Source organism: Oryctolagus cuniculus, chromosome 3, assembly GCF_964237555.1.
Source record: "Oryctolagus cuniculus chromosome 3, mOryCun1.1, whole genome shotgun sequence".
NCBI lineage: Eukaryota > Metazoa > Chordata > Mammalia > Lagomorpha > Leporidae > Oryctolagus > Oryctolagus cuniculus.
In genome coordinates, this window is record NC_091434.1 from 87,727,740 (window position 1) to 87,752,326 (window position 24,587).

At 35.1% G+C, this 24,587-nt stretch overlaps 1 protein-coding gene across 6 annotated transcripts in view; it reads right to left on the reverse strand.

Moving 5' to 3' along the window:
• The window catches only part of GALNT13 (polypeptide N-acetylgalactosaminyltransferase 13), a 540,250-nt gene that overhangs the window by 160,050 nt on the left and 355,613 nt on the right, over nt 1-24,587 (reverse strand). For all 6 annotated transcript variants that reach the window (XM_008258589.4, XM_070070869.1, XM_070070868.1 and 3 more), the window contains 4 exons: nt 21,698-21,864; nt 21,054-21,261; nt 18,337-18,507; nt 6,316-6,433 (listed from right to left, as the gene is read on the reverse strand). In XM_008258589.4, coding sequence (XP_008256811.1) covers nt 6,316-6,433; nt 18,337-18,507; nt 21,054-21,261; nt 21,698-21,864 — 664 coding nt within the window. The remainder of the gene's footprint in view (nt 1-6,315; nt 6,434-18,336; nt 18,508-21,053; nt 21,262-21,697; nt 21,865-24,587) is intronic.

Sequence of the window (24,587 nt, forward strand, 5' to 3'; positions counted from 1 at the left end):
ACTCATCTTCCAACAAATCTAGATCCAATTTATATTTCTGAATAGGCTCTGTAGAATATCATTCACCACTGCTTAACAGGTTAATGGAATTAAAAATGTGATTTTTATACATTACTATTTTTGTACTTTTTATATCATTTTTCTCTTTTTATGAATTTCATCATAGCCCTGCTTCATGTTTCCATAATTCCATAATTCCCTTTACTGTCTCAGTCCCAATTTCTTCTGTCTGATCAACAGCTCTTAGTACTCATTTGCAATAGAGAACCCTACAAAACAATCATTTTTAGCCACGTATTACTGAATTGTATCCTCTACAATAACTGTCAAAACAGACTTAACATCTAAGGTCTTTTGGACAGGCCGAATGATAAAATAATTAGATATGGTAGATGGAATAAGCTATTAGATGAGTTTTTGTTTTTCATGTTGATAAATACAGTATGTATTTGCAATTCTCCAGAGAAAGTCATATTATGAGATTATAAGATTTTACAACATCAGGAAAAAGGAGCAATAAATGTTATCAGTGCAAGAGACCTAGTTTTACTATACATATTTCACTTATTAAGGTCTTATTATTCCCTCAGTGGACAACTAATACCAATTAGAAAACACAGTTCAAACATTGCCTAATACGCACATAACCCTAAGTAGCATCTTTTTTTTACCATCTTGTATGTCTTCATACTATTGCCCAACAAATCTCATATTTTACTCCTCCAAAATGGTCACTTTATTTAGCTCCAACAGAGCTGTTATAAGTTGGCACAGTGATTGTATTGTAGCTAGTAACTGTCAACTACTTTCGGGAGGAATGGGTAAAAAATACCACAATCAAAAGTGTCTACACAATTTGTGTGCTAATTACATTTTAAATTCTTAATAGAGTTGCATCCAAGAATTTTTTTTCTGCCGGTGCCGCGGCTCAACAGGCTAATCCTCCACCTTGCGGCGCCGGCACCCTGGGTTCTAGTCCCGGTCGGGGTGCCGGATTCTGTCCCGGTTGCCCCTCTTCCAGGCCAGCTCTCTGCTGTGGCCAGGGAGTGCAGTGGAGGATGGCCCAAGTGCTTGGGCCCTGCACCCCATGGGAGACCAGGGAAAACACCTGGCTCCTGGCTCCTGCCATCGGATCAGCGCGGTGTGCCAGCTGCAGCGCACCAGCCACGGTGGCCATTGGAGGGTGAACCAACGGTAAAGGAAGACCTTTCTCTCTCTCTCTCTCTCTCACTGTCCACTCTGCCTGTCAAAAAATAAAAATAAAAAATAAAAAAGGCTTATTTAAAAATTTTTTTTTTTCCCTAATGATACTACTCACACACAAATCCATGAACTAAAATTGTGAAGAAATGTGGCAGGTGTAAGCAGGGGAGAACATTATCCAATGTTAAAATTTATATGTAAAAAAAACCCCGTATGTACACATCTTTAGTATATGAGTTCTATTTTATTTAGAAGAAGAAATATCAAGGTAATTCAAATGTGAATCGATCAACAGTTAAAGTGGACTGCAGTTATATAATTCATATTTAATAGAAAAAGTTTAAATGCCATTTTATATTATTTATGATATAATCCTTTATCAGATCAAATGACTTGAAAGCAATGAAATTGAATCATCTTCTCTTAGAATAACCTAGAATACCTCCATCCATTTGGAAAGCATTACTGGATGTTTGCCAAAACATGGCCCAAGACACTGACTATTTCATTATCTAGTAGACAATGTCTTTTAGAATCTGATTCTTTTCTTCTGAGTAAAATGGTTTCATGCAATTTTATTTTTTACTGTAGCTGGTAGAAATATTTGAATGAATTTAGCACTTAGATAAAATTACTAACTCATCTTATTTTCCTGTCATACTATTTCCATTGCCTTTGTAAGTGATTTTGTGTTTATCCTAAGTTTCTTTACTTTGAATTATTTTAATATTAGTTTTCATGCTATTAACATCTTAGTGAATTTTAGAAGTAGAAAATAATGGTGTAAGTGGTTATGCTCTAAAAAATAAATTGTAGTGGTGCTGAACACCCACCCATTGTTTTACAAGCAATTAATTTTAAAAACATTCAAATAAATTTAAAGGAAAGCCAGAGATTCATATCCAGTCCTACTCTATTAAATTTCCTAACATGTGTCATATTTCTAGAAACATAAGCATGTCTCCATAAAGTATGTCTACGAGATGAGGTTTCATAGCAAAGCCTATATGATAAGTTAGGTGTACTAAAATAATTTTGTGAACTAAAGATTTTTAATGAAAGATAAAGTTACCAAAATTAACAAGCCTTTGGTTATTATAATTTTAAGAATAATACCTGTTCTGCTTATGTTTGCTAAGGCTTTTCTACATTTGATTACTTTATAATTTGCCTGTTGTTCACTTTTTTTCTAGAAATACATATGAAATTGAGCATTTATAGTAGCTAACATCCAAAATAAAATTCTAACATTTCTTTTGGGTAGAGTTGTATTAGAAATATTAATTGCCTTTATTTATGGCACCTGCTCATTCAAAGTTTTAAAATATATAGGCGGCCGGCGCCGCGGCTCACTAGGCTAATCCTCCGCCTAGCGGCGCCGGCACACCGGGTTCTAGTCCCGGTCGGGGCGCCGGATTCTGTCCCGGTTGCCCCTCTTCCAGGCCAGCCCTCTGCTGTGGCCAGGGAGTGCAGTGGAGGATGGCCCAGGTGCTTGGGCCCTGCACCCTGTGGAAGACCAGGAGAAGCACCTGGCTCCTGCCATCGGATCAGCGCGGTGCGCTGGCCGCAGCGCGCCAGCCGCGGCGGCCATTGGAGGGTGAACCAACGGCAAAGGAAGACCTTTCTCTCTGTCTCTCTCTCTCACTGTCCACTCTGCCTGTCAAAAAAAAAAAAATATATATATATATAGGCGACAACCATTTGGTGCAGGGGCTAAGACACTGCTTGGGATGCCTTTGTCTCATACTAGAGTGCCAGTTTTGAGTACTGACTCTACTTCTGATTTCAGCTTCCTACTTCTGTGTATGCTGGGAGGCAGCAGATGAGAATTCATGTAGTTGGGTCCCTGCCACCTACATATGTGATCCTGACAATGCTCCTGGCTCCTGGCTTTGATCTGGCCCAGTTCCAGCTGTTGCAGACATTTGGCGGTTATATCAGTAAGTGGAAGACACATGTCTCTCTGTCTCTGCTGCTCTTCCTTTCAAATATATAAAATAAAATTAAAATTAAATGCATATATGTATCTATATATAATGGATGCATAACAATCTTTAGTACCATCCTCTCAGTTACTCCTTACAGAGAGACATTTTATTTCTGACAAATTAAGCACAGTCTTCTTTGAGTAAAGGTAAAAGTCTACACAATGGCTAAAGTCAGATGTCTCTTAGATAACTAAAACATCTAAATGTAAGCACAGAATCTAGAAAGTGAAACTAACTGCAATGTGCTTAGGGTTTAGCGTTTAGCCTGTGCCAAATATGTAAAGAGAGAGTTCTGGTGGATAAAATCATTAATATTGGTTTATACTTTTTAAGATGGTTGTATAAACACATGATCCCAATGTATGACTTCTTAGCTTTTTTAACAGACTAATAGATCTCTCCATTTTAAGGTTATAGAAGTGCATTACAACCTTTAAAGAAAAGTGTCCCATAAAACCTTCTTCAGCAAAATTGTGGATAACACATGAAGTTACAATATATTAAGTTCAATTAACTTAAATATTTCCATTAGAGTATGATTTCCATGATTGGTCAAATAAAGAAAAGTCCATTTAAAAAAAAAAAAGAGAGAGAGAGATTTATTCATTCATTTGAAAAGTAGAGTTACCGAGAAGGAGAGGGTGAGATGGCACAGAGATCTTCCATCCTCTGGTTCATTTCCCAAATGGTGGCAACAGCCAGGGCTGGGCCAGACCACACCCAAAAGCCTGAAACTCCATCCTGGTCTCCCACATGGGTCCAGGAGCCAAAGGACTTGGGTCATATTTGCTGCCTTCCAGTGTCACAGCAGAGAGCAGGTTTGGGAGTAGAGCAGAGAAAACTCACTTGGGATGCAGTGTCACAGGCAATGACCTAACTGGCTGTGCCACATGCTGGCCTTGAAATGTCAGGTTTTATACATGCGCAATTATCTACTTTCCTCAGATTTGTATGAATTAAGTTTATCAAAAGGCAAAGAGTTCTAAAAGAAACACAGCTAGAAATTTGTCTAAATTGATTTCTGTCTAACAAGTTATTATGATTGATATTTTCACTTGTCAAAATTTGAATTGCCTGGGCATTTTTTAAAAAATTCTGTACTTACTTTTATTACTTAAAAACCTGGATACCACAATCCATGGAAGATCAATACATTTCTTCACCTCATTTACCATACTATTCTGTTCAATGAGAACCTGTGCCTTTCATGTTTCCATTATTTACTATGTCACTTTTCATTTCATTTCCACTTCATTGCTTGTACAATTTGGAAATAAATGGATTTCACATAAGAAGCCTTTTTTTCTTGGTTATATGCTTCAAATAAATATACTGATGCTTTCATTGTTGATTTGAAAAGAAAAGAAAATTGGAGCAATTAAATTCCAAATTGTTAATTTATATATGTTATTGACAAATCTTAATTTTAAGGATAATAACAAAATTAAAATTAATACAGTTTGTATACAGTTTATAAAAAGTCCTGAGGAGTATTATCTCATTTAATCCACATAGCTTTCCTGAGAGACAGATTGTAATAATCAGAACAGGGGTATGCTAAAGTAAATGGGCTAAGATACACTGAGAATTTGGTCTACAGTTCTCTATAATCTGAGAGCTATGTGATAACAGTAAAAGTGTTCATGGCCAGAAAATCAAGTTTATCAGGTAGAAAGAGAAGAAGAAGAAAGAATTTTAGGAAAGAAAGAAACAAGATAGACAACAAAGTTGTACTTATATCAATATTGATATGTTGATTTTTTCCCTATGTAATCCCAGCATAGTACTCAAATGGTTTTGGTAAATGAATGAGTAAACTCTTTTATCTCTACATCTAAAGGTAAAAGCAAATTTCTTTGAAGTATTTTATTATATTAATTTTATTTCTCCCTCCTTCTCTCCTTCCTTCCTTCCTCTCTCTTGTTTCTTTCACTTTGAGAATTACAAGTAATAGGCTCCAGTCCTCAGGTATCCTAAAAGGTTCTGCAAAGATGTACCAGTGCCACAGCGTGAAAAAAAAAAAAAAAAACAAACAAACAAACAGAGAGTATGAAGCTGAATTTTGATTGGTATGATCAGCGGATATATCAGTCAGGCAGCCATAAGGGAAATTTATAGGCATAAGAATAGTACTATGTGACTGCTCTAGTGCTTCTAAATGGATTCAGCTCATCTACTATTCACCAAATTTTGCACTATAAACAACAAAGGTGGTTTGTATTCTATTATTTATATAATTTCTTATACAATACTGCACATATTTATATTAGTGAAAAACAAACTTTACTTTCTAAATGAGAAATTAAAAGGTATAATCCTTTAACTTCATGGACAAATATATTTAAATAATAATAATTTCATTGTACAATAGAGTTCTGCAACACTGAATTCTAGATGGCAATATTAAATTTTAGAAAGAAAAAACCAACATTGTTAATTCATTTAAAAGTGTAATATATATGGTTTGAATAAACAAAAACAGTGTGTTAGTGGGGATCTCTTTCTTAGCCTAAAGCTACACTTGTGTCTGCATATTTTAAATTTTTCAACATAGCAAAATATTAAAATTAATGTATTCTTCCTAATATATTTACAAGGACTTAATTTTCAATTTTCATTTAATTGGAAGATCATTTTCTAAGAATCTGCATATTTCAAACTGACTAGTCCAACAATGTGCATGGTTATAAAAATATTCCTTTTACTTGCATAATTACCAGAATGCCTTTGACTACAAATCATTCTAAAGTTAATTCACAGTAACCTTAGGCAGTACTTGCAAATTCAGATTCCATAAACACTTCCAAGTTACAGTTCCAAAACACAAAGTAACTTTATTTCAAGAACAAAATTCTTTATTTCAACAATTGAAAACATTAATGTCTTTTTGCTGTGAATCAAAGAATTATTCTTGAAAACTTAAAAATACCTATAATTTCTCATTTAACAGTAAACATTTCATGCAATGGATTCCAGCAAAGCTCCTAAATAATTATTAAAATGACCAACTGATCAGTAATTTGCATCACTCAGTGAAAAATATTTGACAGTAAATCACTGTTTTTATGTGCATGCTATAGCATAGTATGTTTGAATTTTTTAAAAAAATGTAAAATGCAATTACCCTAAAAGACATTTCAAGATTCTCTCCACCCCAGATATCCATTCCTGCATCGTAAGTTCCTATCTCTTCAAAGTAGTTTCTGTCAATAGAAAATAGGCCACCAGCCATAGTAGGGGTCCTAGTTGAAAAACAAAACAAAACAAAACAAAACAAAAAAGAAAATCTTTTGAAAACAATGTATGGAGTTTAATGAAACCGTAGCAAATATTTTTGAGACATTTTAAACATAAAAATACCACTCAAAATCTCAAACTATAAACAAAAACTCAGGTGTAAAATATTTTAAAAGTAAAAGCATTTTATTTCACATATTTTCTTTTAAAATATTTTTATAAAATTCAATTTAGTCTGTATTTTTCTGTTTTATTTATTTTTTTATTTTAAAAGCATAGAAAGAAGATACACACATGGGAGATGGAGTGGGGGATGGGTGGAAGGGACAGAGGGAGAGAGAGCTATCTCCCATCCACTGGTTGATTCCTCAGATGCCTACAACATCTGGGGCTGTGTTAAGCTGAAGCTGTGAATGTGGAACTCCACCTTGGCCTCCTCTGTGAGCAGCAGAGACCCAGGCACCTAAGCAAAACCTGCTGCCTCCCAGGTCCACGTTAGTAGGAAGTTAGAAATGGAAGCAGAGCCAGGACTCAAACCTAGGCAGTCTGATAGATGCGGGGTCCCAAGCTACGCCAAACACTCACTCCTATATTTTATTTATAAATGATCAAATAAATCATGTATGAAACACTATCTCTTAAGCCTGGAACTTCATTTCCCTTTGGAAAGGCAAGTATAGATGTATTACTGCCCTTCCTACTATTCTAAAAGAAATTACTTAGTCATAAAACTACCAAATGTGATCTCTGCCCACATAATTATTAATCATTGTAATATGAACTCTAGGAACCTGTGGATATGTTTTCTCCATACAAAGCTTAGCAGCCTTTTTAAAAATATATCAGCATTAAATGCTATACAATTTTCAGAAAATAAATATGTGATAAGTTACCAAGAGCTTTTCATCTAATTGTATACCTTGTCTATCTAATTAAAATGATAGCACTAATCATCTAATGCTATGGATAATCAAAGGTTTAGTAGGACATTTTCTATGAATTATTTTTTTCCTAGGCATAAACATCTAGTGGTTCTCAAATTCACAGTTTCTCTATAGAGACATGTCAAATATTCATTTTGAAAGGATTAAATTCATTAACTGAGGAAAGTGGTTAATGTGTGGCTTAGTCCTTCTAAGCGAACAACGTGAATCACAGATAAAAATAAACTTTTAGTTGTTCATGAATAGATCTATACTGGTAATGGCAGTTTCCGAATGTTGTAACACACTGGTTTCCAGCTCTCCTAGCACATTAGCAGTACATAAGGCACCTTTATAAAAGATATTCATGTTTGGATACCATTCTCCATGGATTCAGACTTAATTGGCTTGAGTGTGGCCAGACTTTGGCACTCTGCAGTTTCTGGAAGATTCAAATGCATTCCTGAAGATGAGAAACATGGATCCACTTAGATTTGAAATGCTCATCCATGTAGTCTGTGAGATTGTTTAAAACCAATTTTTTTGCTTTCCTCAAAATTGTGCTCTCCTTTGCCAAACGTTAGCCTCATGTCCTCTAATTAGACAGTACAGTCCACTGAAAAACCACCAATATTATACTTGGACATCTACCATATTGCAAAGTTCTGTATTTTTCCCAGTGCTCTCACTATTTTATGCTCACGTAATTAACTGTCCATCAGTTAGAGCAGGAGTGCTTTGTTAGTCTCAGAGCAGTTTTATTAATTCTATTTGTACTGAGCTCCTATCATGAACAGTATCATTGACCTTCTGAGTTATAATGAGAAGCACTAACCAAGCTAAACAGATGGTAATTATGGAGTAACCATGACCCTCACCTGATGCGGGTTTGGAAATCTATGGCAGTAACTATAGAAGGTGTTTTAGTGCTAGAGAGTCTACTTAATAAAATTGGGAACAAAAATTGCTGCAATTACCCTATTATAATGCAACCAATGGCTTAAGATTAATTGATGAATTTTTAATGCTCAGTGCAGAGTGTCAATGCATTTATCTGCTTAACTGATACAGTTCCAACATATTTTAATTTAAATACATGTATTGAACGTCATCCTACAGTTGGTCCTAATTCCTATTAAGATAAGCAAATGAGAAATATATACTAGTTAAAATAAATTATGTTTAACCATAGGAATGATTGAAGTAACTTTCACTTACACTCCTAAAACAACAAAAATTTTAAAAAAATTAAATTATAATGTCTTCAAAAAATTCTCTATTTCCCAAGAAAGAAGCTCCTAAAGAGGTGTTTTGTGTTTCTACTATGGTAGTCCTCTCCCACCAGCTAGTGATTATGCTTTTTAAGATTTAAGACTGTGGACAATGTTTTGCAACATACTCTTCTCTGCTCTGTGATATCCCTAAGGAACTACTTACATGTGCCTGTATGCACGGTAAATGTTCAGAGTACCTAGAAAATGAAGAGCCTTGGTTAGAGTTGAATTAGATGAGGTTATTTACTTTTCAGGTTTGTGCTCTTACAATGTTAATTCAATCCACTGATTCATTCAATTTTAGGGAGTTAAATAGTTAATCTGATGGCAGTGAACATCATCAATCATGTAGTAGGGAGGTGAAAATGAACTGAGTTCATAGAACTACAGGTCTTAGCATAGTGCCTGACAAATTGCAAACAGTAAATAAGGCTACAAAATTTATTTTTGTTGTTACTGCTGCTTTTGTTATGATGTTAATCATCCAAACAAAAGCCTTGAGCATCCTTCACTTAGTTAAGGTTTCAGAATAGTTTGGAATGACTTTTCATCTGATTTTGACTCTAGGAACTTCTCTGAACATAATTTCTAATACATTAACCCTTTTCTTTCTACAGGAGGTTACTTTTCATCTTTAGCACATCCTTAGTGGCCTAATAGACCCAAGTTCTCACATTTTTAACACACTTAAGAATTTTTTTCTTCTCTCTCTCCTCCCTTCCTCTGCACAACTTCTGCCCCACTGCTAAGCTATCCTCATTTTGTCTGACCTGATTCTCTTTTTGTAAATCATGATGCCTCTGTAAACTTAGCCTTCACTCTACCTACTTCCACTACTAAGATGCACAGCCTTTTTGGGAAAATAATAAGATGCAGCCAAATGTTTATACCACAAATTCACATTATTGATGCTGTACTTAGTTCAAAAACTGTTAATCTTTTGTATCTATTTCTCCTTTCTCCTTTTTAGGGGACTCTTTCCCAGAAATTCTGGACTCATCCTAAGAACCTCGAGATTAAGGAAATTCATGAAATATGATTTCCCCCAACCATGAAAGAGGAACTTCTTCTAGCTCCAGCTCAGTATGTTCATGGATGTTGCTCATGGCCTCCCGCTTGCTCTTATCTCACAGGAAACAAATTTCCCTTCTTTTCACTGTGGGCTAGCATTCACACTCGTGCCATCATCTGTCCTGACTAGACTTTCAGTTGCTTGCTAATTGACTATTTAAAAAATTAAAATTCATTTAAGAAAGAAGTAGAAAGACTGACAGGCAGAGGGGAATGGGGGGGGTGTGTGTATTCCCATCTGCTGGTTCATTCACAAATACCTATAATAGCCAGGGACAGAAGAAGGGGAAAAGGAGGAGAAAGAATTACAGAGGGAGAGGGGAAGAAGGTAGGAGGAGGGAGAGGGAGGCAGTATGCTCCCATCTGCCAGTTTACTCCCCAGATACTTGCAATAGCAGGGGCAGGAGAAGAGGAGAGGGAGGAGAAACAAATTGGAAGCCAAGGAGAGAGGGAGAGGGGGAGGGGGAGGGGGAGGGGGAGGGGGAGAGAGTACTTAGGTACTTTAATGTGGGACAAAGGCATCTCAACCACTAGACCTAATGCCTGTCTCTGAAGATTACATTCATGTTTCATGTCTTTGATTTCTGTTTGAGTTTACAAACCAGCTCAATTAAGTTACATCTTTAGGCAAAATGTATCTTCACTTCATCTTACTATGTATGCAAATGGTGATATATATTTTTCATTTCCTTCACTAGCAACCTTACTGAAATGATAGTTTCTCTGGACTCTCTCTACTCCTTTTGACCTTCTAAGTGCAATGCGATCCATTTCTTAATCTCTATAATTAGCTATTTCTCAAAGGTCCCCATTGACTATGACCTCCCATATCATTTCCCTAACTTCCGTCTCTGAAATCATTTCACACAATTCACCAGTCTTCTCAATAGAAATGTTCTCACCTCTACTCCCCATTACATTGTTCAATAGATGTTTCCTTCTACCAACCTGACAGTTCATTTTATGATTCTTATTAGTAATCTATCCCTTTCCTTTGCTTGCTTGCTGTCAGACCTTGTATAAAATCTTAGTTTCATACCAAGCATACAGGTACAATAACAATTAAAGCTTTATTTTATGGATGTATATCCCTCAGAATTATCTTCTGTTATCTGAGATAGAGCCCTCCCAAGAGTCCCTCTTGGCACTTTTCTCTTTCTGTGTACTTTACCTGTGATAGATCATTCATCACTTCTCTTTAATTGTCATTTTATGAGGCTGACACTTAATCTGTGTTTTCTCAATTCCCTCCTTCACGTTAGTTGTGATTTTATTTATTTATTTATTTATTTATTTTTATTTGAAAGTCAGAACTACAGAGAAGGAAAGGCAGAGAGAGAGAGAGAGAGAGGGGGAATCTTCCATGTGCTGGTTCACTACCCAAATGGCTACAACCAGGGTCCAGGACTGTGCCAAATGGAAGCCAGAAGCCAAGAGCTTTGTCTGGTCTCCCATAAGGGTTCAGGGGTCCAAAGGATTGGGCCATCCTTCGCTGCTTTGCCAGGCAAATTAGCAGGGAGCTGTATCTGAACCTAGGCAGCCAGGACTCAAACTGGTGCCCATATGGGATGGGCAGCTTTACTCACTATGCCACAGCACCAGCCACTATTTGTGCTTTTCTAATCAGTCACTACCAGGTAATTCCTTCAAATAAAATCCTCTCTGTGTGATCGGTATTTATGATATAGAAATTATAACTTTCAAACCCTGTCACTTCGGCTTTTCTTTCAATGTCTTAGATTTTCTTCCAGACACTTTAATGACAAAACCATAAGAGCCCCTGCCGTCACCTTTATCCAATCTCCTGTATTTAAAGCACTTAATTATTACTGGCAAATATTTTGCACTTTTGCACCTTGTTGTATTGGCTCAAGAACATTAATTACCCTTTTATGTTCAATTCCTCACATGATTAAACTTGGTTATTGTAGGGCAATAAAATATGATATATTCCATGCAGCCTTCCTCCCACACAAACCCTCTCCATCCTACCTGAACATATTCTTCTACTCTACCATCTTGTATAGCATTCTATCTCTGGCTTTCTGAAGGTATTTGTCACATTGTATTGAGTATTATAGTTATTTCTGTGCACATTTTCCCACGTTCGTAAGTATATTTAATAATTGGCTTAATATTATTAGACCATTAATAAATAGGTAAATAACTAATGACTAAATAATATAAACAAATGATCGTAGTTACTTGCAATGTTATTTCAGAAATTGTATACAAAATGTTCTTTATTCACATCTGCTAAACTGTTGATTATCAAAGCTGCCTTCACTAATCTCAGGATTTTTAAACCTTACCATCTAATAGTGGCTCAAGGGTTTAAAATTATAATACTTTAAAATTTAAGTTATTAAATATTTTACAAAATCCAAAGGTAAGAATTCAACATGGAAAAATACTGAAGGTTTTCATCAGAAGATGGTAAATAACAAAAATCTTGATAGAATACCTTTGGTGATTTAGTAATGTTATATAGAATGCCTTCATTTATCAAGAATATAATGGATGTGGTCCATAAATAGCTGAGATATTCACATACTTCAGATTTTTTAAATTTATTCATTTTAATGGGAGAGGGAGAGTGGGAAAGAGAGGGAAAAGGGGAGAGAGTGAGAGAAGGGAGAAGGAAAGAGAGGAGAGAGAGGGATACAGAGAGGGAAATGGAAAGAGGGAGAGAGAAGTAGAGGGAAGGGAGTGAGGGAGAGAAAGAAGACAAAGGCAGACAGAAACAGACCTCCCCCTTCACTGGTTCACTTTCCAAAATTCTATAACACCTGAGCAGGGCTGCGGTAGGAGCTAGGATCTGGGAAGTCAATCCATATCCTCCAAAGGGAGACAGCGACCCAACCAATTGAACTACGACCTGCTGTCTCCCAGGTCCTGCATTGGCAGGGGCCTGGAATTTGGAGTTGGAGCCAGGACTCAAACCTAGGCACTACAAATATCTTGAACAACATCTTAACTGCTAGAACAAGGCCTGGCTATTTTTTTTAAATCAAAAATTATAATGGATTCATTTGGTTAGTTATTTTGCGGTTTTGGAAGCCAAAATATTAAATATTAAGAGCTTTCTCCTTCTTTCCTTATACAGCCCACTATACTAATAATATAGAAAGCAGAAGAAAGAAGCAAAGGCAAAAATATTTTTTCTATTAGAGTTACTAGTAATCAAATGTTGAATACAATTAAAGATTTTCACAGATGAAAAAATAAGCAGTTTGGTGAAATACTATACACTATGGTGATCATTTGAGTATGTATTTAGGTATGAAGATGCAACTTTCTATACAGCAGAAACTGTTACTTTAAGAGTTAATGCTGCCTTAGCCTCCGAGCAAGGAAGCATACTCAAACTCTGCAGAGTCCATGGAGCCCACACAATTTCAACATTATTTTTAAAGTATAAGAAAACCATAAAATTCCACTAGGGATGGTCAAATGACATATTTTGCTGCCAAAGAACCCATTTACCAACAAGTACAGTAATCAAATATCTTAACCTGTGCTTAAGGACATTATTACCAATAAAGGAGTAGTCATTTTGTTTTTCTTTTCACTAAATTATTTTTTATAATCCCCATAACCTGGTAAAACTCTCAGCTTCTATGAGGATGTGCTCATGTAGTTGGTGTACATGGTAACACGCTCCTTCACTTTCAGTTCATGTATAAGAAGGTGCTACATAAACAATGTGGATAACTGGAACCAGTTGTTTTAAGGTGTTTTGGTTATTGTGATGAGATTTTTCAGTATATAAATATGTTACTAAATTATCACCCTGCAAACTGTTCGAGCTACCCCTTTTGTCTTCTCAGCTCCACAAACTGCAAGGAGAGTGCTAAAACTATCTTCTATATAACTAGGAATTAATAAAATCTATAAGTGCTATTTTCCCTAAAGAATTGATATAAAAATTTCATTTAAAATCTGAATTTTTTACTTCTCTCAAAACTAACATACATTTGATTTTAACAAGACTGAGCAAGAATGCTGAACAGTTGAATAGTTCAAAGTTCAATTCTTTGTTTCAGACTCTTTGTTCTTCACATAATACTGACCTTTCCTCATGTGGCTGCTTTAATATCTCTTATTTTATAGAAGTATCTTTCTGGCTTTCATGCTGATACTTTTTTTCCCTCTAATCTAAAAGTATATGTTAGTGGGACTGAGAAAAAGTTAATGAAGAGAATCTGACAGGATTTAAATTTAAAATGAAAAATTTAAATTGAAAAATCAATCATTAATTTTGTTAAATATAAGAAAGTCTGTCTTAATTTGTATAAGGTTTTACAAAATAAGATGTTTTAGAGAATTATAAATGAGAGCCAGTAAGGGAAAATAAAATATATATCCAGGATATAAAAACAAATTTCATATTATTTGATTGCCTAATTCTAAATAGGCCACATTATTTATAAAAATTACAAATAAAGAAGAAATCACTTGAAAAAACATAGTGCAGGCAATTATTGGTATTCTATTTAGAAAAAAAAACTAGAGGAAGTGCTAAGTAAGAAATTGAGACATTAGCAGCAATTAAAATTTATATTTGTCAAAAAATTTTATTGCATCACAAAATACTGATGACATATCAACTTTAAATTGTGGAGATGGAAAGGAATGCTGTAGAAGGAAAAGAAAATAGCAAAAGAGATGGCTCTTTGGTGTCCTGCTTTATGCTTTTAGGTGCATGCCACATTTGTTTTGTGATTCACATGTTATCATAAATCAATGGAAATTTTAACTCTTCACAAATACATTTCTCATTTAATATCTTACAGTGCTTCAAGAGTTAAGCAGGGAAGGGAGAATAATTTCCTATTTTATAGTTGTAAAGACTGGGCGATACTCAAATTGGAGGAGCCTTAAATAACATCACTGCCTTAAATAATATCATAATGATTAATTATCAATCATTTTATTTGTTTGGTCTTCATACATTCCTAATTCCAAATAAGCGAAAAATGTACCAATTCAGACAAGTGTGAATTAAAGTTATATAAATCTTTAAGATATATCAAGAATAAAAAGTAATTATATCTCTTTCATTTATTATGATAGCAAGGACTGAAACAAGCAAACAAGGATAGCAAGGATCACATTAGGGAAATATTTCTCATGGTATCTTGGAATGACAGAAGTCATATTAATAATGTTAATAATGACTATGTGTAAAAGAGTCTATATCGTATAATGGGAAAGGTAAAGCAGCTAAAGAGGCTTGAAAAATAACCTGTAGTTCTCTAATAAATCTATTTCAGCCAGTGAGAAATTAAAGTGGAAACAAATATCTTTATAGCTACTTATGGAGGGTCACTTACAGGGTCTAATTAAGAGACTAATGCAATCAATAAGATTGGAACCGCACTCTTCAGCAGCAGCATACACTCTCGTGGTAGACAGCTGACTCCTGGGCATCACACTTGGTCCCTTCTTCTGGCCTCTTTCCCTCATTCAGGTTATCTAAGACTAGTGCCAGACAGGGAGCAATTTTAGAGCAGAGATGACCCTAATTCATTTTTGCATGTGCTGAATATAATTTACTGCCCAGCAATATTTATGCATGTATACTTGCATATGGAATAAATAGATTTCAATAGTCTAGACCAAACCAGCTCAAATTTACACAAGTTAGAGAAAATGCAAGATATATCCTGAAATCAATTAAATAATTGGGAGGAGTGTCTGAATTACAAGGTAATGTTACCAGTTGCCTACTCCATTAGGTAACATAAATGTATATTCATAGGTGGATAACGTATTTGATTAGTTTGAATACTCAACAGTTTTCCAGGTAGTAGTCTCTAAGAGAAGGTTCACAAATTTAAAATATTAGACCTGGACAAATCTAATCATATAAAGTTGGTTGACTGTAATAATACATTTTTACCAACTTTGCTTGGGACACAGGTTCTGCCAGTATCTCTAAGTGCAAGAATCCTAACGTAGGGCACTGACCCTCAGGCTCAGAGTAAAGGACAAAATTTTAAGAAGTGGAGACTGGCCTAAAGCATGATGTTGCTTCTGTATGGGTAATTTCTGCTAGACTACCTCTCATAGAGTCAAGTAAGAATGGTGGGCAAAATCTGCCAAGTAGAATGTAGCAAGATCTGTTGACCTCTCAATAGTTGGTAATCCAAATGTTTATTTAGAACATGTCATTTTTTAAGTGTTGGTAATTTTTTTAGTGTTGGTCATTTTTGAAATGTAAAACACTATGTAGGAGAAATAAATGACATATACAGAACGTATTTGTTATACAAACTCTTGGCTTATAACCTCTGTTTTAACAATTTTATTCCTGTATGGTTGCACATATAATTTCACTAAAATGTTGAGGAAACTTTACTGATTAAAGAAAGGGAAATATCTACAATTACATATGATATTATTCCATGCTCATATTTCAGACTTCACAAATTCTATGTATAATGAAAATGAAAATATCAGTGCCCAGATGTGGACAACAGAAGGGTGAGTATAACCATTATAAGATTTACTTTAAGTGTAGAACTGAGTTTAAGTCACAAGTTCTGGTTGGTTCTGAATGGACACAGAAGCATGATTTTCTAAGTGATGACTAGCCAATTATAGTAACTGCAAAGTTCTGTCATCAGTGACATCTTAAATGAAGCATTTCACTAAGAAAACTAAAATTTCCCCCTCATTTTAATCACTTCAGCTATTCAGAATTCTGTTAATCAAGTAGGAAAAAAAATGCCTTTAACATCTCAAATGATTTATCTGTTTGTACCAATGTGAGAAAAATGATCACATCTCAGGTAATAGATTACACGTACAAAGAAAGTTCACATTACAGCGATGCTGATGAAAATTACCTGCAGGCTGTTACAACAGAGCTGGTGAATTAATTAACCTTTCACCATAAAATTCAAGAAACTTCAGCAAAGATTGAAGTTTCTCTTGCTCCAGCTCTTTCGGCATTTCAGAAAAAAATGAAATGATGTGCAGTTACTAAGGGAAATAAAATATACTGAGATTTTATCCAATTTAATGTTACTACAGTAAAGCCATATAAATTGTGGTTAAAAGGTAGCAGGCAAGATGATTCACCTTTTGTTTTAGTTAACAAAGATGGGTAATGACATCTGATTTTTATGTGTACATCTTTGCCTTTATGAATTAGCTTGGTAATTTCATCCAAACAATATTGGGTTCCTCTTGATTATCTACCTGATGAGAAGATTATGTTAAGTTTTAAGTACTATTATATTATACTTTTAAATGAACATAATTTATGTGTCTTTAAACATATGTTAGGATATGTGTATTATATTTTCCACTTGACATATCTGTTTAAGAGGTGAATAATGTTAAATAATTTTTCCACAACAAATAAACAGAGATGATCTCTTGATTTGCCAGTTTTTACAGTCTAGTTATAATTAATCCATTATATAATTTCATACTTGATAATAGATAATTAATTCATACAGCTGGTTACTTGACCTTTTATTTAGAATATGGGATATGTGCATAGTGTTTTAGAATGCTGGGATTTTTATTCACCATTCTAACAAATTGATGTCTTATCAAATTCATCTTTAAAGGGCAAAATTGGTGTAAACTTACCAAAGTATTTTTTCAGTAAATGAATTTTGTTGAAGCTAGGAGGTCGACAACAAAGTGTTAAAGTCAGGTGACCCTTTTATGTTAACAAGATGGGTGATGCTCATTTAGACAACTAAAGATGTACATGGCATTTATTTCTGGGTACAGGGTAGGAACATAGTTTGACTAATAAATATTACAAATAAGATATGTACTGTAAGTTATTTGGAACAAAGTGGAAATTCTTCATAACTGATAATGTGGTATACATTTCTTTTTTTTTTTTTTTTTTTTTTTTTTTTTTTTTTTTGACAGGCGGAGTGGACAGTGAGAGAGCCAGAGAGAAAGGTCTTCCTTTGCCGTTGGTTCACCCTCCAATGGCCGCCGTGGCCGGCGCACTGCGGCCGGCGCACCGCACTGATCCGATGGCAGGAGCCAGGAGCCAGGTGCTTCTCCTGGTCTCCCATGGGGTGCAGGGCCCAAGCACCTGGGCCATCCTCCACTGCACTCCCTGGCCACAGCAGAGGGCTGGCCTGGAAGAGGGGCAACCGGGACAGAATCCGGCACCCCAACCGGGACTAGAACCCGGTGTGCCGGCGCCGCTAGGCGGAGGATTAGCCTAGTGAGCCGCGGCGCCGGCCACTATACATTTCTAAATGAATCATTCTATTATACCTATAAGGGAAATAACTTTTAGTTGTTTTAAGCTTAGAATATTTGTCAAATGTTTTTCATTATTTCATTTTGACAACACTTCTATAATTGAGCATATAATTTTAGGTGGATGTAAGTTTACTTTGAAGCACCAGGTTTACCACATTTCTGTCAACTGGAAAATGTATAATAAATATATTTTGAAAATATGAATACATAAAACTTAAAAAACATTTGGCATTTCTGCCAATACTGTTCCTTGCTTACATTAAACTAGATTTAGCATTGCTATTGATTTTTATATGATCACATAAATGGTAACAATGTATATTAAGATTACTTTAAAATAATTTGTATATAGAATACAAATACAATCCTTTAAGAAATATGAGCACACACCTGACAGGTAATGTTCTGTCTCCTTTTCTCCTATCCATTTCTCTCTGGGGAACAGGATACCAGCGGAAATTCAGTTTCCAGTTAAAACCCCCATAAGTCATATCTGACCCAGCCATATATTCAAAGGTATCATCACTAATGACATCGATGATGGGGCATACAACAGTTTTCCTGCAACAAATTCAAAATCAGTTAATGTATAAATGTTAACGTGTTATATTAGCTTCTCCAATGTGATTATAGATGATATGTTGAAATGTAATTATTTTGTAATCTTGCTACAGCTTTAGTTTCATTTTATCCCATTTCGTTATGAAATTACTTTCTTTCACTATATTTTCTTTGCAGTATAGTTTATATTGTCATGTGAAATCTAATCAAATACACTAATCAACCTTCAAGTTGGTTTCCAAATGCATTCTAAGTACTGACTCAGCAGGATGATCATGGTCTATTTCTCCATCCACATCATGATTAGTAGAAATATTCTGAGATTCTGCATCATTTTAGTTTATAACTCAGAGAAAAGCAAGAGTGGGCAGGGAGGAAGAATGGATGATAACAAATCAGATTGGCTGGTTTACATTTGATATAGGGTAGGATATTTTAAAGAGAAAGTTCTGAGAAAACTTTTATGGAGATGTTCAAGTAAACAAAAATCCACACACATCTGCAAAAATCATGACTTACCGGTATAATAAGTAAATATTCCCTAAGAAGAAGAATAGACCACGGTGACTTCTGAGTAAATTATTCTAGCATTAAGAGTTTAGAGACACAATTGGGATGATATCTGTATTTGTTAAGATAGGGAAATATAAGTCATTTCAGTCTCTAGTGTTTTATATAACTTTTTTTTTTCCTTTTTAAGTAAAATGAGAGCCAGGAGGCTTGGTGTTCTTGATTGAAGGTTTTACAGTAAGAAGATTCTTCTTGAGGAGACCATAAGGTTTAATTTATAATCCATTTTGTGCTTTCTCCCATTCTTCCCCATCCTTAATTAGAGGACCAACTACATATTCAGGTCTATCTAGGTTTGCTCCAAAGAGCAAAGCCTTTTTTTTATGCTGATTAGAATGTGAATATACAAACTGTCTTGTGAAATACCCACAGATAAGGAAAGAAATGTTGTGCATTCTTTATTCTTATTTTCTAACATCAGTATTACCAACATTCATTTTCAACTGAGTCTTCTATCTCCCACAATTGGCCGAAGTCTTATGTTTTCTGATATCAACAGGATTCATCAAAACCTGGAAAGCTTCTTAGTTACTGCACCTCACAAAATCAATATCTTTCTTCCTTTCTTCTTTGTATTTAATGCTTTAACTTGTGTGAGAAGATATTAGAGCTAATAACACTAAACAGGCTTAATTATCTAGTTATAGCACTTTTAGAATTTATAGTCACAACATGAGATTAATTATATGAAAATACAATATAAATATATGGCTAACTAAAAAAAAAAGATCTTTACATGACCATACAAAAACATTATAGCAAAATATCACTAAGTTAAATATAAAATGATGTTGGAAAAAGAAGCATAATGTAGAAAAAGTTGTCAGGAAGTATATTTAAGATGTTCTAAGTTCATTTTGTTTTGCCACACTCTCTCTCCTGTGGGTACCGTACAATATAAAAAATGTCATTAGCCATGTACTACACTCTGTTGACTAAAAGGTTCCTACTGCTTTCTTCAACTGCTGTGGTTCATTTTACTGACAGCTTCCATCCATCTTCCTGGCAAGGACCAAATCCTGCCTTTATGTGATGTGGTTGGACTAGTTCGGGCTAAACAGCTCCTGTCTTGGAAGGCTAATTAAAACTTCAATTCTAGAAAGACTTTAGAGGCAGATGGAATGACTGCTCTAGCAAGGTGTTATGTCACTCTTTGATATTATACCAGATACCACTGCTTGTTCATCCCCTTCCTTCAGTGCTTAGAAATTATACTCATTTATCACCAATGTTTATGAATATCTGAAAAAAAGCTTCCAAGCAGCAGCACCAGAAAATTTTACAGGCATGTATGAGATTTGTAACTTCTAGACAGTATTACTCAGTTATTCCAATTTCTTAATTTGTATTTATAGAGTGGCAACATCCTTTAAATAATAAAATTTATTCTTATAGATGTGCTCTCTGTTTTCATCATGAGTTTTCTTCAGAGGTGTATACGTATGAACCTGACTGCATGTATCTCTAAGATCCAGCAGGTGATTTAAGAACTAGAATCTGACCAAGGACACAGATGCAGTATTGAGAACACTGCCTGGGGAGTTGGACAACTGAACTGTTGTTGACAGCATTCTCAATAACTGGGACAAGCTATGTAACTTTTTGTTTCTCTCTATTATAAGGCATAGATAAGAACATCCATATTACCTACTCCACAGGTTGTGAGGAAATTCAAATGGTGTTTGAAAAATGTGCCTTATATTCTATTCAGATTGTTTTGATTTCCTTTACCTAAAAAAGCAAATATTCAACACATTTTTATTGTGATGTTTGGAATATTTTATTAATCGAATATTAACATTCAGCATGAATATGTCAGTCTATCTTATTATATAAAAGGGAAAACTGGTTTTCTATAAAGCTATGAAATAAGTATTCTGAAAACAGCAACTTGGAAGGGAAATTCTGAAGGACAGCTGGAATTGCCCTAACAGGTTCACCCACGACCCATGCAGACAAAGCACATGGATTTTTACCTGTCTTCTTTTATTCTTGCCAGTAAGGGCTCCAACCATCCCAATGTGCACTCACAGTGTGCATCAAGAAAAGTTATGACCTGCCCTTTTGAAGCCGCAGCTCCTCGAAGACGGGCACGTATTAACCCAGAGCGCTCTTCCATCCTTATAATTTTTACTGGCACTTCTAAGTTTTTCACATAATTCTCTAATGTCAACTTGAGAAAATCTGTAACATGCAAGAAGAATTTATAAGAAAAATTTGTATTTTGTTTAAAACATAGCAAATATAACTACAGAAATAAACATGCTATAAAAATGGTGGTCAAGTGCTATCATTTTTTCCCATTGATTGAAATAAAATGATATTTCATCAGGTAATTAATGTCACATACCCATGAAGTCATACACATATTTGATAATCTTATCAACCAATTTTGGAAGAGACAAACATTTTTAAAAGTTATTTTGGCTGATTTCTTAGGTTAGTAAATGCCAAACAGAATTGTGGGAAAAACTAAAAGAATTTGTTATTTATTTCTGGAGTTGTCATTGGTAAGATATATGGATAAAAATCTGACAAGTAGTTGCAAGGATAGTAAAAAGTTAAGGCAAACAAGGCTCCACCATTTTTCCAGTACAAATTTTTTTTTTTAAAATTATACCTCTTTCACTGGCATCATCTACCAAGATGACCTCAGAGAGTAGGTAGTGTGGGGACCGGTTTATAACACTGTAAACAGTCCTGAGGAGAGTGCTCCAAGCTTCATTATGAAACACAATGACTACACTTGTGTTTGGAAGTTCATCAGGGTAGACTTTTGTCTTGCATCTGGAAAAGAGGAAAGAAGAGGGATGCTAATGCATTCATTTTTCATCCTGATTATCATAATAAGAAATGTCCATAATAACACAAGTTCCTACTTGGAAGTCCCTAAGCAAGGAAACATTTTATGAATATCTAAAATCATGTTCCTTTTTATAAGTGCTGTGAGTAATCACTTGGCATTTTGAAAATTAAATATGCATAATTACTAATATTTTAACTCCTGCAGAGCACAAAGCAGCATGATTTCTACAAGTCTAAGAGAAACCTAGGAAAGCTAAAATAACATTCTGAGACTGTCAATAAAAAGGCCAGGTATGGCAGGGACAGATGAATTCATTTCGTAGATATAATTTTATACTTCAAGGGGAAAAGAATTATTGTGTAACAGAAAAAGTCACAAGAACCTAAATAGACACAACTACAGGGTGTTGAAGTATATAAATCTGAGGTTGTTTTTCAGTTTAAAATCTAATCAGGTGTTTTTTCTGTATTATTTGAGATTGCTATAAACAATGTCTACTTTCAAGAAAGGAAGGGCTTAGAAATCAGGATTCACTGAATATATTTTCAGTAAGAATCTAAAATTCCTGAATTACTGGAAGCCAGGAAGGGAAATGGGTTGCCAGTACTTCCCCAATTCAGCGGGCACAGCCATCACATGAACAGGAAGCAAAATACAGATTCTGATTCATTTGCTCTGGGCTGGAGCCCGAGACTCTGTATTTGTACAAAGCTTACAGGTGATTCAGATGCTGCTGGTCTCTGAAATACATTGCGTGGTAAAAGGCGGCCACATAGTTGTCATTACTTCCAGAACATAATGTTAGGAGAAAAGCTTTTAACTGTGCTTATAAATCCAAGTAAGTCTGAATCTTACCATTCAAATCATTCAAAAGCTACATTTGGATAAATAATATGTGTACTGCTGTAGGTGGACATCCTGGATTGAGCATGCAGGTGGTTATTGTTCTGTCTACTTGTTAGCATTCAGACATTTCTGTCATGTAATTTCAAATCAGCGTGGTTATGGATTATAAACAAATGTCACAGGCTATGTCACAGGGTACATGAATAAAAGTTGATTTGTTTTAGGTATTTTTTTCTTGAAAATATTCTGAGGAGTTAGACAATTAAAATAAGTCTATAAAATAAAATGAACCAAATATTTCCTGTTACTTACAAACAGCCTAATATATAACACAATGCAGACTTAAATGAGCTCTCCCGAAGGGCAGAAGTTATTGTTTAACAGGTTAAGCCACTGCTTCTGGAGAAGTGTCCCATATTCCAGTGCCTGGAATGGAACCCCGCCTCTGCTCTGAGGACAGCAAGCAATGGAGCAGGTGGCCAATGGTGGCTCAACTTCTTGTGTCCCTGTCACCCATGTGAGAGACAGGCTGGAGTTCTTGGAACCTTGCTTCATCTGGCCCAGCCCTGATGGTTGCAGGCCTTTTAGGAGTAAACCAGTGGATGGAAGATTCTCTCTCTCTCTAATAGATAAAAATCCGTTTTATAAACTATAAAAGTTATTTTCCCTTACAAGTGAGTACAAAATGTCCAATAAACTGAGGGATTAAAAGGCACATAATAAATACTGGATGTGTGTCGAAATCTTAATCTTAACTTTTAAAGAAGTCAAATATATCACTTAGTGGCATTTTATGCATGTTAACAAGGTAAGAATATATACGTGCATCAATTGGAACATTATTCAGCATACTTTTATTTAAAAAATACTCATTAGGTATCTACAATACAAAATATACCATTCATGTAATAAAATGAAAATGTAGGGAGAAAAGTAGTCTCCACAGCCATCTCTTTCCACTCTGGTAGCAAGAGGAAAAGGATTCCTGTGAGCTGCGGCATCACTGGATTTGTACTTCCAGACAATTCCCTAATTGAACACAGCCTCCTTGGTCACTGAGAAAGGTTCTCTGCACCATTTTCCTCAAATCTCTGCTCTTCTCTCATCAAAAAAGTCCCATCAGTTTCTGTATGGAGGGCAAAAATTATGGGAAAGATAACCACCATTACTGATAAAGAAGTACAACTGAAAGGACAGACTGAAAGCAGTCCAACAGCCAATACCCGTGGTTTACATCAATGATTGTATGGCTGCAGTCATATAGATGTGCAGTACCATTTAGCTAAAAAAAATTCAAAATTGTTTGAGAGGCATTGCAGAGCATGACAAGGGAGTGGTAGAGAGAGAGAGATATACTTATATTGATCAGTTTACACTCCAAACACCTTCAACAGCCATGGCTGGGTTCGGACAAATTTAGGACCTGGGAGCTCAATGCAGCTCTCCACATGAATGGCGGGCATCCAGTTACTTGAGATCTCACTGCTGCCTCCCAGGGTCTGCATCAGCAGGAGGCTAGAGTAAGGAGCCAGAATGTACTCTGACGTGGGGCACAGACTTCTTAACTGCTGTCTTAACTGGTGGGCCAAATACCTGCCTACATAATTTATTTTAAATCAGAGATATTTGTATGTTACAATAAATGCTAACAAATATGAATGAGATAGAAGCTTAGATAAATTATCTAAAACATCAAGTTTAAAGCAGATATTTAGATACAAACAAATCATTTCTATCATGCTTCATTTTTGTGGTTATAAAATACACTCACAAATATTAATTTTACATTCATTATATGTGTCATAGTTATAATGAACAAATTTACCACTAATGTAGCTATTATGTTTACTTAGAGAAA